This window comes from Oncorhynchus gorbuscha, linkage group LG05 (genome assembly GCF_021184085.1).
Source record: "Oncorhynchus gorbuscha isolate QuinsamMale2020 ecotype Even-year linkage group LG05, OgorEven_v1.0, whole genome shotgun sequence".
Classification (NCBI taxonomy): Eukaryota; Metazoa; Chordata; class Actinopteri; order Salmoniformes; family Salmonidae; genus Oncorhynchus; species Oncorhynchus gorbuscha.
This window is the reverse complement of record NC_060177.1, coordinates 23928636-23944290: the sequence shown is the minus strand read 5'-3', so window position 1 is coordinate 23944290 and position 15655 is coordinate 23928636. Positions and strand designations below refer to the sequence as shown.

Sequence of the window (15655 nt, the reverse complement as noted above, 5' to 3'; positions counted from 1 at the left end):
TTTCATTTTGCAAGGATGGCCACGGGAGACTAGATCCTCATAGATAAGCCACATTAAACCATGCAGTTGTCAGGTTCGCTGTCAGCACTCGTCACGTTATCCTATTTGCTCAGGTGATACTGTTTGCTTTTGGCACGAGTCACTCTCGTGCCGAATTCATGTGAGCATGCCGAATTCCTTTGAGCATATTTTACTCTCGGTGGGCCTCTGTGTCGTCTGAGTTAACTCGAATTCTAGACGAATGTCGCTCGCATCAATTTTACGCACATGCGCCTTTATGTACCGCGCTCCTCTGTCCCTATACTAGCGGCTGCCAGCCACTGTTCTTCATATAACTGGACAAAGAGCTGATAATCACTCAACAGTCAGCAGATACAAATGAAATCTGTCGATATAATCTACAACTATCATCAGAAATCAAGCGATATGAATCAAACAGTGGGGCGCAGACAGACCCACTAGTTGGTCAGAAGGTTCAAATCAACATATAACATCGTGGTGCAGATGTACTGTAGATCGAATTGCACTCAATACATGTTCTTCCTTACCATGGATCATATTAGATGGCTATCCCGGGGTAAAAACACTTTTAAAAACCCAGTACGTATATTTGACGAAAGGAAAGGACATCATAAGATATTCTAGTTTCAGTTTCAGTTACAGCACAATTAAAATTATCATTACCCCCTACTCGGAAATTACGATATGAAACGATGATTTGAACCTTCCGACCAACTAGTGCGTCAGACGGCGCCCCACTGTCTGATTCATATCGCTTGATTTCTGATGATTGTTCTCGATTATATCGACTGATTAGTTCTGTATGGGGTGAAATAGGGCATATTATCCCGGGTTGAATCAACGTTGGTTTCACGTCATTTCAATGAAATCACGTGTAACAAACGTGGAAATTACATTGAATTTGAGCATGTACCCAGTGAGCTTACAGGTGTCCGAGTCACACACACACACACACACACACACACACACACAGTCAGACACAAAATTACACACACACAGTAACGGTCGCAGCCTGGTGTCATATTTGTCACCTTAGAGTGAAATGTGTTGGCTGTTTTATTTGAGTCCACCTCGGATTCTCTTGGGTAATCATGGCGATGCGCGTGGATGCCTCATGGACAGAAAGAGCGGCCACCTAGGGTCGGCCTATATATACAGTATATATAGCACAAATGTATGAAAGACTACTTTTTCTTTCTGAAGCCATAACGCTGAGGACTCTATGGGACTGGAAACTTCAGCGACACTTACATTAATTTCCTCACACTCTATAGCTATTTGAGGCTCAAGGCGCACTTGAAGGCAGAAGCGCTTTGAAGCGCAACCGTAACATCTGCCATCCCGACTCCAGGAAACTGTACTGCAAAGACGGACAAGGACGGTGACCTGTGTGGCCAAACATGGAAGAACTTGCTCGTGAGAGTATCAGCCTGTTGGCGAGATCTGCTTCGCACGCGGATCCCCCACGGCTCGGTTCGTTCGGTGCCATCTTCATCATGCTCAAATCTGCCCTAGGCGCGGGACTGCTTAACTTCCCGTGGGCTTTCGAGAAGGCGGGAGGAGTCAATAAAGCCATCAGCGTTGAAATGGTGAGCGCAATCAAACATCAAGAACCAAAAGAGTGGGATTGTTCTAAAAAAAGAGTAAAGTAATAAAACAGAAAAACATTTTTGTGCACACAATCAAGAAATGTGCTGTAACTTGGTGTCAATTCAATCAAACATACACTATGGGAAATATGTGGAAGTCATAGCAAATCAAATCAAATGTATTTATATAGCCCTTCGTACATCTGCTGATATCTCAAAGTGCTGTACAGAAACCCAGCCTAAAACCCCAAACAGCAAGCAATGCAGGTGTAGAAGCACGCACCTTGTTGCACCCTTCATTAAAGTCAAAATTAGTTTACTTCATCCTGTTAATACTTAAATGTTCTCATATTAGTTTGTGTGTGTGTCATAATGGTGGACTGGCCAACTGGCATACTGGGCAAATGCCAGATGGTCTGGTCCATTTCTAGCCCAGTGGGCCTGTTTTGCTTTTTTTTTTTTGTTGTTGCACAAAATGATCATTAACTGGTTAATAATGGGTTCCTTGAGGAAAAAATATGTCTGTGTGTTAGAAATGTCAGGACTGATTTCTAGTCCCAGTCTGCCCCTGTGTGTGTGTGTGTTTGCCTGTGTGAGGCCGCATACACCCATGGCCTAGGCCTGCTTTGTTGAATTTCCTCTCCTTGGTGTGAATGAGATGCATCTTTTCACATGCTAACTCTAATGAAGGGCTCATGGGTCAGGAGCCAGGCAGGCGCCCATGCATGTATACTGTAATAGCAGCAGTACCCACAACGAAGGCCTGCCTGTGTGTGTATTTGTGGTTCTTTCTGGATGTGTCTGATGGCTGGATGATTTACTCCATCAGGGCTACAACACACAATTAGTCTAGTGGTTTCCATCTCACTGTATCATTGATGGGGAACATGGTTTTCATTTAAATTGCCAAGTGTGAGCTCCCTGTCAAACGTCTAGCACTTATCCAAACTATTTTAAGGATTCAATTCAGGGAGGAAGGGAGAATAGCCCTGGAACCATTTATGTGCTCAGACATAATGATATCTGTACTGCAAAACACTCTCCTTCAACCCCGACCCCCAGGTATCACTGGTGTTCCTGATCAGCGGATTGATCATCCTGGGCTATGCTTCATCCATCAGCAGAAAGAATACCTATCAGGACGTGGTGCGAGAGGTGTGTGGGGGGGCCATCGGCCAGCTGTGCGAGGTCTGCTTCTGCTTCAACCTCTTCATGATCTCTGTGGCCTTCCTGGTGGTGGTGCAGGACCAGCTAGACAAACGTGAGTGATAACGTCCAGACCAGCATTGACACAGCATCACGCTGTTCCCACAATGGCCCCATAGCCACAGTTATAAATGGATGCTGTTATCTGATATACCGATAGAGCCACCAACGTCCTGAAAATGTTTTAACGTGTATCTATGAGTGTTTTCTATATGTGTTCCAGTGTGTGTGTCTCTGTATGAGACGGTGACGGGGTCCTTAGAGGGCGAAATACCGTACCACTGGTACACGGACCAACGGTTCCACCTCTTCATCATGTGCCTCATCTTCATCCTCCCTCTCTCCATCCCCAAAGAGATTGGCATCCAGAAATACACCAGGTGTGTCGGTTGGAGCGGGGGTGCTTGCCTCTGTAATATGTGTTGTGTATGTCTGTGTGTGTTAAAAATTGGGATATGACATGGTTATTCAGACCCCCTATTTCCCCTCTCTTTCTTTGACTCTTTGACTCTCTCTGTATCACTCAGTGTGCTGGGCACTCTGGCTGCTACATATCTCTGTGTGGCTGTCATTGTCAAATACTACATGATGGACGAACATTCAGCCGTCATTACCCCAGAGCACAGTGAAGGGTCAGTGAGTGTGTGAGTTGGTTTGTGTGAGTGTGTGTATGTATGTATGTGCATGTGTGTTTGTGTGCACGTGTTTCTTCGGCAAGTTTGAGTATACTTGTGCACATGATATGTGTGATAATATGTTATCCCCTGTCTTCTATGTTTTCTAGAAAAGATTCATGTGCCTCAATGTTCAGCGTCGTCCCCACCATCTGTTTTGGCTTCCAGGTACAGAACAATCTTTTAACTGTTTGAAGTCTGGAGACAGTATCTGTACTATAGGGTTATGCATTTTGATTGTGTGTGTGTTACACTGCTACAACACCTATACTATGTTTGTGTATTATTAGTATGTATATGAATGTGTGTTTGTGTGTTGCAGTGCCATGAGGCCTGTATAGCCATCTACAGCAGCATGGAGAACAAGAAGCTCTCCCATTGGGTGATCATCTCTGTGATCTCTATGTTCTTCTGTCTGCTCATCTACACCCTTACAGGTGAGCTGGCATGTCAATCATGGCATGGTCCCTCCTTCCTTGAAGTAAATCACTGATAAAAGTGGTTGGATTGGTGAAAGCAGTTGGATAGTTTTAGCGTTGAGCAGTGAATACCTCAAGGAAAGAAGGATGGATTTTAGGATGCAAGGAAGTATTCTAACAGGACCTGATGTCCAATTGTTTAGTGCATTGTGGGAGCTATTGTAGGAGCTGTCAGGCTGTCAGACATATCCCTTTCTCTGTTCTTAGGTATCTTTGGCTTCCTGACGTTTGGGCGCACAGTGGCGGCTGATATTCTGATGTCATATCCTGGAAATGATGTGGTCATGATCATTGCCAGACTGCTATTTGGAATATCAATCATCACCATCTATCCAATTATACTTCTGTTGGGAAGGTAGGGTCCCACTTGGACAGCACAAGCAATTGTTTCTGTGTGTTACCATGTAACTGAGTCTGTGTGTGTAAATTTATGTTCATTGCACAGGTCTGTCATTCTGGACCTGATGTTGCGAATTCGTCGCCATCGGCGCGGTGGGGTCACACACTCGTTTGAGAACCGCTGCAGAGTGATTCTGACTGTCATCTGGATCACAATCACCCTCCTCATCGCCATGTTCGTCCCTGACATGAGTGAGGTCATCAGCGTTATCGGAGGAATCAGTGCCTTCTTCATCTTTATCTTTCCTGGTATGAAACAAAGTGTGTGTGTGTGTGTGTATGTAAGCATGTGTCCGAGGTTGTCACATGCGTTCCTGTGTTGAGCTGATCCTGTGTTTGTGTAAAACTTGTGTCAACTAACATTGAGATGCGTGTTGCAGGGCTTTGCCTGGTATTCACTATGCAGTCAGAGCCTGTGTCGCCCAGAGTCAGGTGAGTGGAGTAGTTTGAAGTTATGAGATCACCTGGTGGTTTTGAATTTAATCACAAAATGCCCACAAAACATGAGTTAAATTGCATACTATTGCATTACTATTGTAAACATTCATGAATGTATCTGATTCCACCCATTTCTTTCTCTTTTGTCCCTCTGTCTCTCTCTCTCTCCCTGTCTGCAGGGTGGTGTGCACTGTGTGGGGTGTGATTACTGTAATTGTTGGAGCCTTCATTTTTGGACAGAGCACTACCATTGCCATTATGGAGATCTTCCACAAATTCTGATAACCATCACCATCAGAACCACCAAAATCACCAGCACTGTCATCTTTGCCAGCGTCATTATCAATAAAACAACATCATTATGATTGTACACGGGTTCTGTTTGAGGTTCATCATGTTTTTAAAGTTGAGGTTCATGGGAGTCAGAAGTCAAGTCTAGAATAACATATTGATGTAGTGCTGCTATATCAACACTGCATTGAGAAATTGATCTATGTACAGTGGGGAGAACAAGTATTTGATACACTGCCGATTCTGCAGGTTTTCCTTCTTACAAAGCATGTCTGTATTTTTTATCATATGTACACTTTAACTGTGAGAGACGGAATCTAAAACAAAAAATCCAGAAAATCACATTGTATGATTTTTAAGTAATTAATTAGCATTTTATTGCATGACATAAGTAATAAAATGCAAATTAATTACTTAAAAATCATACAATGTGATTTTCTGCATTTTTGTTTTAGATTACGTCTCTCACAGTTGAAGTGTACCTATGATAAAAATTACAGACCTCTACATGCTTTGTAAGTAAGGAAAACCTGCAGAATCGGCAGTGTATCTAATACTTGTTCTCCCCACTGTATGTATGTATGCATAGACATGTATGTGCATTCATAAATTATTTTTCCTTTGTGGCCATCACAACCAATCACAACAGATATGCAGCTACAGTCCAGTCAGCTTGCAGTGTCATGTTGCAGAGCTGTGGCAGGAGGCAGTCTTTCATAGGGGCGGCAGCATAGCCTAGTGGTTAGAGTGTTGGACTAGTAATCGGAAGGTTGCGAGTTCAAACCCCCGAGCTGACAAGGTACAAATCTGTCGTTCTGACCCTGAACAGGCAGTTAACCCACTGTTCCCAGGCCGTCATCGAAAATGATGTTGTATGTTCTTAACTGACTTGCCTGGTTAAATAAAGGTAAAATTAAATTAAATAGGGATGAAGGCAGGAAGACTGAATGAGTTCTTCCACAATGAGACATTGTAAATAAAGATTGCACCTCAAAATGACAGAACATATGGAAAGACTTCAAATTTCTCTCCCTTTCTACGTATTTATTTTTTTGTTGCTCTGCATCTCTGCATCTCTTCTTCTCTCCCACCTCACTGACCTCTCTCTATCCCAGCGGTGAGTACTGGTATATCAGTGATGGTGCAGTGTAGAGCCCGACAGCAGAGATGCTGAATATGACTGTTTAAGTGTTATCCAACATCAGAATCAGTAGTTATAGCAATCAATCAATCAATCAAATGTATTTATAAAGCCCTTCTTACATCAGCTGATGCCGCAAAGTGCTGTACAGAAATCCAGCCTAAAACCCCAAACAGCAAGCAATGCTGGTGTATAAGCACGGTGGCTCGGAAAAACTCTCTAGAAAGGCCGGAACCGAAGAAGAAACCTAGAGAGGAACGGCTATGTGGGGTGGCCAGTCCTCTTCTGGCTGTGCCGGGTGGAGATTATAACAGAACATGGCCAAGATGTTCAAATGTTCATAGATGACCAGCAGGGTCAAATAATAATAATCACAGTGGTTGTAGAGGGTGCTACAGGTCAGCACCTCAGGAGTAAGTGTCAGTTGGCTTTTCATAGCCGATCATTCAGAGTATCTCTACCGCTGCTGCTGTCTCTAGAGAGTTGAAAACAGCAGGTCTGGGACAAGGTAGCACGTCCAGTGAACAGGTCAGGCTTCCATAGCCACAGGCAGAACAGTTGAAACTGGAGTAGCCGCACAACCAAGTGGACTGGGGACAGCAAGGAGTCATCAGGCCAGGTAGTCCTGAGGCATGGTCCTAGGGCTCAGGTCCTTCTCAGAGAGCGAGAGAGAGAGAGAGAGAAAGAGAGAGGGAATTAGAGAGCATGCTTAAATTCACACAGGATACCAGCTAAGACAGGAGAAATACTCCAGATATAACGGACTGAACCCTAGCAGAGTGAAAAGCGTATGTGTGTGAGTCGGTGTGTGAATGAGTTATGTGACAGAGTGGGGAAATGAGGGATGTACTGTATCTATGCATAGAGAGTCATAGGCTGAAAGCACAGATCAGGCTGCTGACAACACACACACGCACACGCATGCAGCCTTTATACCTTAGACACATTCACAACAGTGTAACATCATTACATCTGCCTCCTAATTTGCCCTTGACAAATTAAATTCCTTAAATTCAATAAAGTGGCACTATTTGAAGACAATTGAATAATTACTGGATACTATTATGTAAATTAAACAGGAAAACAATGGAACTGACCGTCAAGCATTTAATCAATGTGACAGTGGCAGCACAAGATCACGCACACACACACACACACACACACACACACACACACACACACACACACACACACACACACACACACACACACACACACACACACACACACACACACACACACACACACACACACACACACACACACACACACACACACACACACACACACACACACACACACACACACACACACACACACACACACACACACACACACACACACATCTCTGATAGCTCGCAAGCTGATGGTAGAATATGTTAATGATTACTATTGCTCACATGGAAAGAGAGGAGATTGGGGTTTGTGCATCCCCCCCCAGATCTTTACTGGCAGGGAGTGACTGAGAGGGAAACACTGCTCAGATGATCAATCAGAAACACTTTTAATCCTCTTAGTCACACATCATTTGCTTTGTTATCTTGCTGTCAGGCTGTGTGAGAAAACTTGAAACGTGTGTGTCTACGTGAGTGTGCATGTGAGTGTGTGTGTGTATAAATTTGTGTGATTTGAAGATTGTACAGGTGTTTCAAATATACAATAATTCTGTCCCTAGTAGCTGACAGATTGCCCTGTGATCCAAGCACAAGCAGGCTATCATAACCTACACTGCATTGCTCTATACTGCCCGAGGTATCTAAAACACACATCAGAGCTTAAATAAAGTACATGTTCTTAATCTGTACCACAGATTAAGAGATTGGTTATGTAATTGAAGGCACCATCAAGGAGCAACTCTCTTCTATTTCTAGGTGTTTTTCTTTTGGAAGGCTGTATGTTAATAGGTTAATTTAGAAGAAAAATGCTAACGCTGTAATCTGTGGCAGATATTGCTATTATCGTCTCACTGCTGCTCTGATTGGTAATGAGAGGGATTGCTGTCCCTGCAGGAAGCTCATCAGGGTTTCTCTAAGAGTTATGGAATAACTGGAAGCTGGGATAAGAGGAGGTAAACACAAATGACATAATATACAGTATGTGCATGAAATACAGTGAGTATACCAAACATTAGGAACACCTTCCTAATATTGAGTTCCCAACCCCCCTCAGGACAGCCACAATTCATCGGGGGATGGACTCTACAAGGTGTCAAAAGCATGTCGGGATGTCCTTTGGGTGGTGGACCATTCTTGATACACACGGGAAACTGTTGAGTGTGAAAAACCCAGCAGTGTTGCAGTTCTTGACACAAAAGCCTGGCATCTACTACCATACCCTGTTCAAAGGCACTTACATTTTTTTACCCTCTGAATGGCACACATACACAAAACATGTCTCAATTGTCTCAAGGCTTAAAAATCCTTCTTCAACCTGTCTCCTCCCCTTCATATGATTGATGTGGATTTAGCAAGTGACATCAATAAGGGATCATAGCTTTCACCTGGATTCACCTGGTCAGTCTATTTCATGGAGAGAGCCGGTGTTCAAAATGCTTTGTATACTCAGTGTACGTGTATTCACAGCACATGGATACATACAAGCACTCACATGCACAAACACACACACACACAGCCTCCAATTCTTTCTGCATCCGAGCCAAAATTCTCACCTAATGGGAATGTGTGAAACACACCAATGAGCCCAGCTGGGCCACAATTACAGTACAGCACAATGCAGACATCACACACAACCAGTGTGTACTAGAACTACAAAACATATTGCAGTGTTTTTAACTGGCTCTCCCCCCTCCATCATTCTCTCCCTCTGCTTCTGCCTCTCTCAGGCTGTTATTCAGTAATTGAGTTGACAGTTAGAGGACACTTTAAGCTCGGTTCTTCCTAATCAGATGTAATCGGATGTTCACAATCATCGGGGGGGAAAAAACTGTAGAAGGAACGTGCGTCTCTTGTTGCCACTACATTCAAATACGCTATATATACAAAAGTATGTGGACACCCCTTCAAATGAGTGTATTTAATAATAATAATATATGCCATTTAGCAGACGCTTTTATCCAAAGCGACTTACAGTCATGTGTGCATACATTCTACGTATGGGTGGTCCCGGGGATCGAACCCACTACCCTGGCGTTACAAGCGCCATGCTCTACCAACTGAGCTACAGAAGGACCACACTTGTTGCTGACAGTTATAAAGTCGAGCATACAGCCATGCAATCTCCATAGACAAACATTTGCAGTAGAATGGCCACACTGAAAAGCTCAGTGACTTTCAACGTGACACCGTCATAAGATGCCACCTTTCCAACAAGTCAGTTTGTCAAATTTCTGCTCTGCTAGAGCTGTCCCAGTCAACTGTAAGGGCTGTTATTGTGAAGTGGAAATGTTTAGGAACAACAACGGCTCAGCTGCGAAGTGGTAAGTCACACAAGCTCACAGAATGGGACAGTAAAAATCGTCTGTTCTCGGTTGCAATACTCACTACCGAGTTCCAAACTGCCTCTGGAAGCAAAGTCAACACAATAACTGTTTGTCAGGAGCTTAATGAAATGGGTTTCCATAGCCGAACAGCCACACACAAGCCTAAGATCACCATGTGCAATGCCAAGTGTCAGCTGGAGTGGTGTAAAGTTCGCCATCATTGGACTCTGGAGAGGTGGAAACGCGTTCTCTGGGGTGATTAATTATATTTCACCAAAGCTACCTGCTTGAATGTATAGTGCCAACTGTAAAGTTTAGTGGAGGAGTAATAATGTTCTGGGGCTGTTTTTCATGGTTCGGGCCCCTTAGTTCCAGTGAAGTTAAATCTTAACGCTACAGCATACAATTACATTCTAGACGATTCTGTGCTTCCAACTTTGTGGCAACAGTTTGGGAAAGGCTCTTTCCTGTTTCAGCATGAAATGCCCCTATGCACAAAGCGTGGTCCATACATTAATGGTTTACCAAGATTGGTGTGAAAGAACTTTACTGGCCTGCACAGAGCCCTGACCTCAACCCCATCGAACACCTTTGGGATGAATTGAAATGCCCACTGCGAGCCAGGCCTAATTGCCCAACATCCGTGCCCGACCTCACAAATGCTTTTGTGGCTGAATGGAAGCAATTTCCAATAGCAATGTTCCATCATCTAATGGAAAGTCTTCCCAGAAGAGTGGAGGCTGTTATAGCAGCAAGGGGGGACCAACTCCATATTAATGCCCATGATTTTGGAATGAGATGTTCAACGAGCAGGTGTCCACATACTTTTGGTCATGTAGTGTATAGTTGTATGATGGCATCAAAAGTTCCGCTCTGTTCTCGTGTGTTACAGTTCCAACACACTGCTCCCTCTAACACACACACACACACACACACACACACACACACACACACACACACACACACACACACACACACACACACACACACACACACACACACACACACACACACACACACACACACACACACACACACACACACACACACACACACACACACACACACAATGATAGTGACATCATGAAGAGACATTGATATAATTGACATAGACAACTGCAAACAAATCAAATCAAATCAAATCAAATCAAATCAAATCAAATCAAATTTATTTATATAGCCCTTCGTACATCAGCTGATATCTCAAAGTGCTGTACAGAAACCCAGCCTAAAACCCCAAACAGCAAACAATGCAGGTGTAAAAGCACGGTGGCTAGGAAAAACTCCCTAGAAAGGCCAAAACCTAGGAAGAAACCTAGAGAGGAACCGGGCTATGTGGGGTGGCCAGTCCTCTTCTGGCTGTGCCGGGTAGAGATTATAACAGAACATGACCAAGATGTTCAAATGTTCATAAATGACCAGCATGGTCAAATAATAATAAGGCAGAACAGTTGAAACTGGAGCAGCAGCACAGTCAGATGGACTGGGGACAGCAAGGAGCCATCATGTCAGGTAGTCCTGGGGCACGGTCCTAGGGCTCAGGTCCTCCGAGAGAGAGAAAGAAAGAGAGAATTAGAGAGAGCATATGTGGGGTGGCCAGTCCTCTTCTGGCTGTGCCAGGTGGAGATTATAACAGAACGTGGCCAAGATGTTCAAATGTTCATAAATGACCAGCATGGTTGAATAATAGTAAGGCAGAACAGTTGAAACTGGAGCAGGAGCATGGCCAGGTGGACTGGGGACAGCAAGGAGTCCTCATGTCAGGTAGTCCTGGGACATGGTCCTAGGGCCCAGGCCAGTTGAAACTGGAGCAGCAGCATGGCCAGGTGGACTGGGGACAGCAAGGAGTCATCATGTCAGGTAGTCCTGGGGCATGGTTCTAGGGCTCAGGTCCTCCGAGAGAGAGAAAGAAAGAGAGAAGGAGAGAATTAGAGAACGCACACTTAGATTTACACAGGACACCGAATAGGACAGGAGAAGTACTCCAGATAAACAAACTGACCCTAGCCCCCCGACACATAAACTACTGTGTGACAAACACATTGTCATAGAGGAAGAGTGAAACATCTCTCTAGAAAGGGAAACACAATAAAGTAAGAAAAATAGAAAGTGGCAGACAAATACAGTTTAAGTCGGAAGTTTTCATACACCTTAGCTAAATACATTTAAACTCAGTTTTTCCACAATCCCTGACATTTAATCCTAGTAAAAATTCCCTGTCTTAGGTCAGTTAGGATCACCACTTTATTTTAAGAATGTGACATGTCAGAATAATAGTAGAGAATTCTTTTTTTCAGCTTTAATTTCTTTCATCACATTCCCAGTGGGTCAGGAGTTTACATACACTCAATTAGCATTTGGTAGCATTACCTTTAAATTGTTTAACTTGGGTCAAACGTTTCAGGTAGCTTTCCACAAGTTTCCCACAATAAGTTGGGTGAATTCTGGCTCATTCCTCTTGACAGAGCTGGTGTAACTGAGTCAGGTTTGTTGGCCTCCTTGCTCATACACGCTTACTCAGTTTTGCCCACAAATTTTCTATAGGATTGACGTCAGGGCTTTGTGATGGCCACTCCAATACCTTGACTTTGTTGTCCTTAAGCCATTTGCCACAACTTTGGAAGTATGCTTGGGGTCATTGTCCATTTGGAAGACCCATTTGCTGTCACGACTTCCGCCGAAGTCGGTCCCTATCCTTGTTCGGGCGACGTTCGGCAGTCGACGTCATCGGCCTTCTAGCCATCACCGATCCACTTTTAATTTTCCATTTGTTTTGTCTTTGTTTTCTACACACCTGGTTTCAATTCCTCCCCTTTACATGTTCATTATTTAACCCTCTGATTTCCCGCATGTTTGTGTGCGTGTTTGTTTTATTGTTAGGCTGTATCTGATGGCTGGTATTATAATTGCTGGGTTTTGTTGTTACGCCCGTTTAATTAGTGGTACCAGTATCTTTCCAGCACCATAGTATTGTGTTTGTACTGTTGTTTTCTTGAATTAAATACCTTGTCCACACATCTCAGCTCTCCTGCGCCTGACTCTTTTCATCAGTTACCCACAGCCTTGACATTTGTGACCAAGCTTTAACTTCCTGACTGATGTCTTGAGATGTTGCTTCAATATATCCACAGAATTTTCCTCATGATGCCATCTATTATGTGAAGTGCACCAGTCCCTCCAGCATCCTCACAAGGTCCTTTGCTGTTGTTCTGCGATTTGTTTGCACTTTTCGCACCAAAGTACATTCATCTCTAGAAGACAGAACACATCTCCTGTCATGCTGGTGAAAGAGGACCCAAAAGCGACTTGGGCGATGTGAGACCATGGTCGAGAAGGAATGGGGAGCGGTCTGAGACGACCGGCAGGAGGAGAGTTACCCGACTTAGTCTGCGCGCAGTCCGAACAAGCAGCCACGAAACGGCGCGTGTCACGCTCCTGAGTCGGCCACCAAAAGCGCTGGCGAATAGACGCAAGAGTGCCTCGAACACCGGGATGACCAGCTAACTTGGCAGAGTGAGCCCACTGAAGAACAGCCAGACGAGTGGAAACAGGAACGAAAAGGAGGTTACTAGGACAAGCGCGCGGCGACGCAGTGTGCGTGAGTGCTTGCTTAACCTGTCTTTCAATTCCCCAGACTGTTAACCCGACAACACGCCCATAAGGAAGAATCCCTCGGGATCAGTAGAAGCCACAGAAGAACTAAACAGACGGGATAAGGCATCAGGCTTGGTGTTCTTGCTACCCGGACGGTAAGAAATCACAAACTCGAAACGAGCGAAAAACAACGCCCAACGAGCTTGACGGGCATTAAGTCGTTTGGCAGAACGGATGTACTCAAGGTTCTTATGGTCTGTCCAAACGACAAAAGGAACGGTCGCCCCCTCCAACCACTGTCGCCATTCGCCTAGGGCTAAGCGGATGGCGAGCAGTTCACGGTTACCCACATCATAGTTGCGCTCAGATGGCGACAGGCGATGAGAAAAATAAGCGCAAGGATGAACCTTATCGTCAGACTGGAAGCGCTGGGATAGAATGGCTCCCACGCCTACCTCTGAAGCGTCAACCTCGACAATGAATTGTCTAGTGACGTCAGGAGTAACGAGGATAGGAGCGGACGTAAAACGTTCTTTTAGAAGATCAAAAGCTCCCTGGGCGGAACCGGACCACTTAAAACACGTCTTGACAGAAGTAAGAGCTGTGAGAGGGGCAGCAACTTGACCGAAATTACGAATGAAACGCCGATAGAAATTAGCGAAACCTAAAAAGCGCTGCAACTCGACACGTGACCTTGGAACGGGCCAATCACTGACAGCTTGGACCTTAGCGGAATCCATCTGAATGCCTTCAGCGGAAATAACGGAACCGAGAAAAGTAACGGAGGAGACATGAAAAGAGCACTTCTCAGCCTTTACGTAGAGACAATTCTCTAAAAGGCGCTGTAGAACACGTCGAACGTGCTGAACATGAATCTCGAGTGACGGAGAAAAAATCAGGATATCGTCAAGATAGACAAAAACAAAGATGTTCAGCATGTCTCTCAGAACATCATTAACTAATGCCTGAAAAACAGCTGGCGCATTGGCGAGACCGAACGGCAGAACCCGGTACTCAAAATGCCCTAACGGAGTGTTAAACGCCGTTTTCCACTCGTCCCCCTCTCTGATGCGCACGAGATGGTAAGCGTTACGAAGGTCCAACTTAGTAAAGCACCTGGCTCCCTGCAGAATCTCGAAGGCTGATGACATAAGGGGAAGCGGATAACGATTCTTAACCGTTATGTCATTCAGCCCTCGATAATCCACGCAGGGGCGCAGAGTACCGTCCTTCTTCTTAACAAAAAGAACCCCGCCCCGGCCGGAGAGGAAGAAGGCACTATGGTACCGGCGTCAAGAGACACAGACAAATAATCCTCGAGAGCCTTACGTTCGGGAGCCGACAGAGAGTATAGTCTACCCCGAGGAGGAGTGGTCCCCGGAAGGAGATCAATACTACAATCATACGACCGGTGAGGAGGAAGGGAGTTGGCTCGGGACCGACTGAAGACCGTGCGCAGATCATGATATTCCTCCGGCACTCCTGTCAAATCGCCAGGTTCCTCCTGAGAAGTAGGGACAGAAGAAACGGGAGGGATGGCAGACATTAAACACTTCACATGACAAGAAACGTTCCAGGATAGGATAGAATTACTAGACCAATTAATAGAAGGATTATGACATACTAGCCAGGGATGACCCAAAACAACAGGTGTAAACGGTGAACGGAAAATCAAAAAAGAAATAGTCTCACTGTGGTTACCAGATACTGTGAGGGTTAAAGGTAGTGTCTCAAATCTGATACTGGGAAGATGACTACCATCTAAGGCGAACATGGGCGTAGGCTTCTCTAACTCTCTGAAAGGAATGTCATGTTTCCGAACCCATGCTTCGTCCATGAAACAACCCTCAGCCCCAGAGTCTATCAAGGCACTACATGTAGCACCCGAACCGGTCCAGCGTAGATGGACCGACAAAGTAGTACAGGATTTTGATGGAGAGACTTGAGTAGTTGCGCTCACCTGTAGCCCTCCGCTTACAGATGAGCTCTGGCTTTTACTGGACATGAATTAACAAAATGTCCAGCAACTCCGCAATAGAGGCACAGGCGGTTGGTGATCCTCCGTTCCCTCTCCTTAGTCGAGATGCGAATCCCTCCCAGCTGCATGGGCTCAGTCTCTGAGCCAGAGGAGGGAGATGGTTGCGATGCGGAGCAGGGAAACACCGTTGATGCGAGCTCTCTTCCACGAGCCCGGTGACGAAGATCTACCCGTCGTTCTATGCGGATGGCGAGAGCAATCAAAGAGTCCACATCTGAAGGAACCTCCCGGGAGAGAATCTCATCCTTAACCACTGCGTGGAGTCCCTCCAGAAAACGAGCGAGCAGCGCCGGCTCGTTCCACTCACTAGAGGCAGCAAGAGTGCGAAACTCAATAGAATAATCCG

The 15655-nt window shown here is 45.1% G+C and overlaps 1 protein-coding gene across 1 annotated transcript; it reads left to right on the top strand.

Moving 5' to 3' along the window:
* The first annotated feature begins 1019 nt into the window (after positions 1-1019).
* Positions 1020-5107, top strand: slc38a8b (solute carrier family 38 member 8b). Its single transcript, XM_046348448.1, has 10 exons — positions 1020-1610; positions 2673-2871; positions 3040-3196; positions 3344-3448; positions 3601-3658; positions 3813-3927; positions 4177-4324; positions 4415-4617; positions 4749-4800; positions 4986-5107. Exons 1-10 carry the CDS (start codon positions 1422-1424, stop codon positions 5086-5088), a joined length of 1329 nt encoding a protein of 442 aa, XP_046204404.1. The 5' UTR covers positions 1020-1421; the 3' UTR covers positions 5089-5107.
* The last annotated feature ends 10548 nt before the right edge of the window (positions 5108-15655 follow it).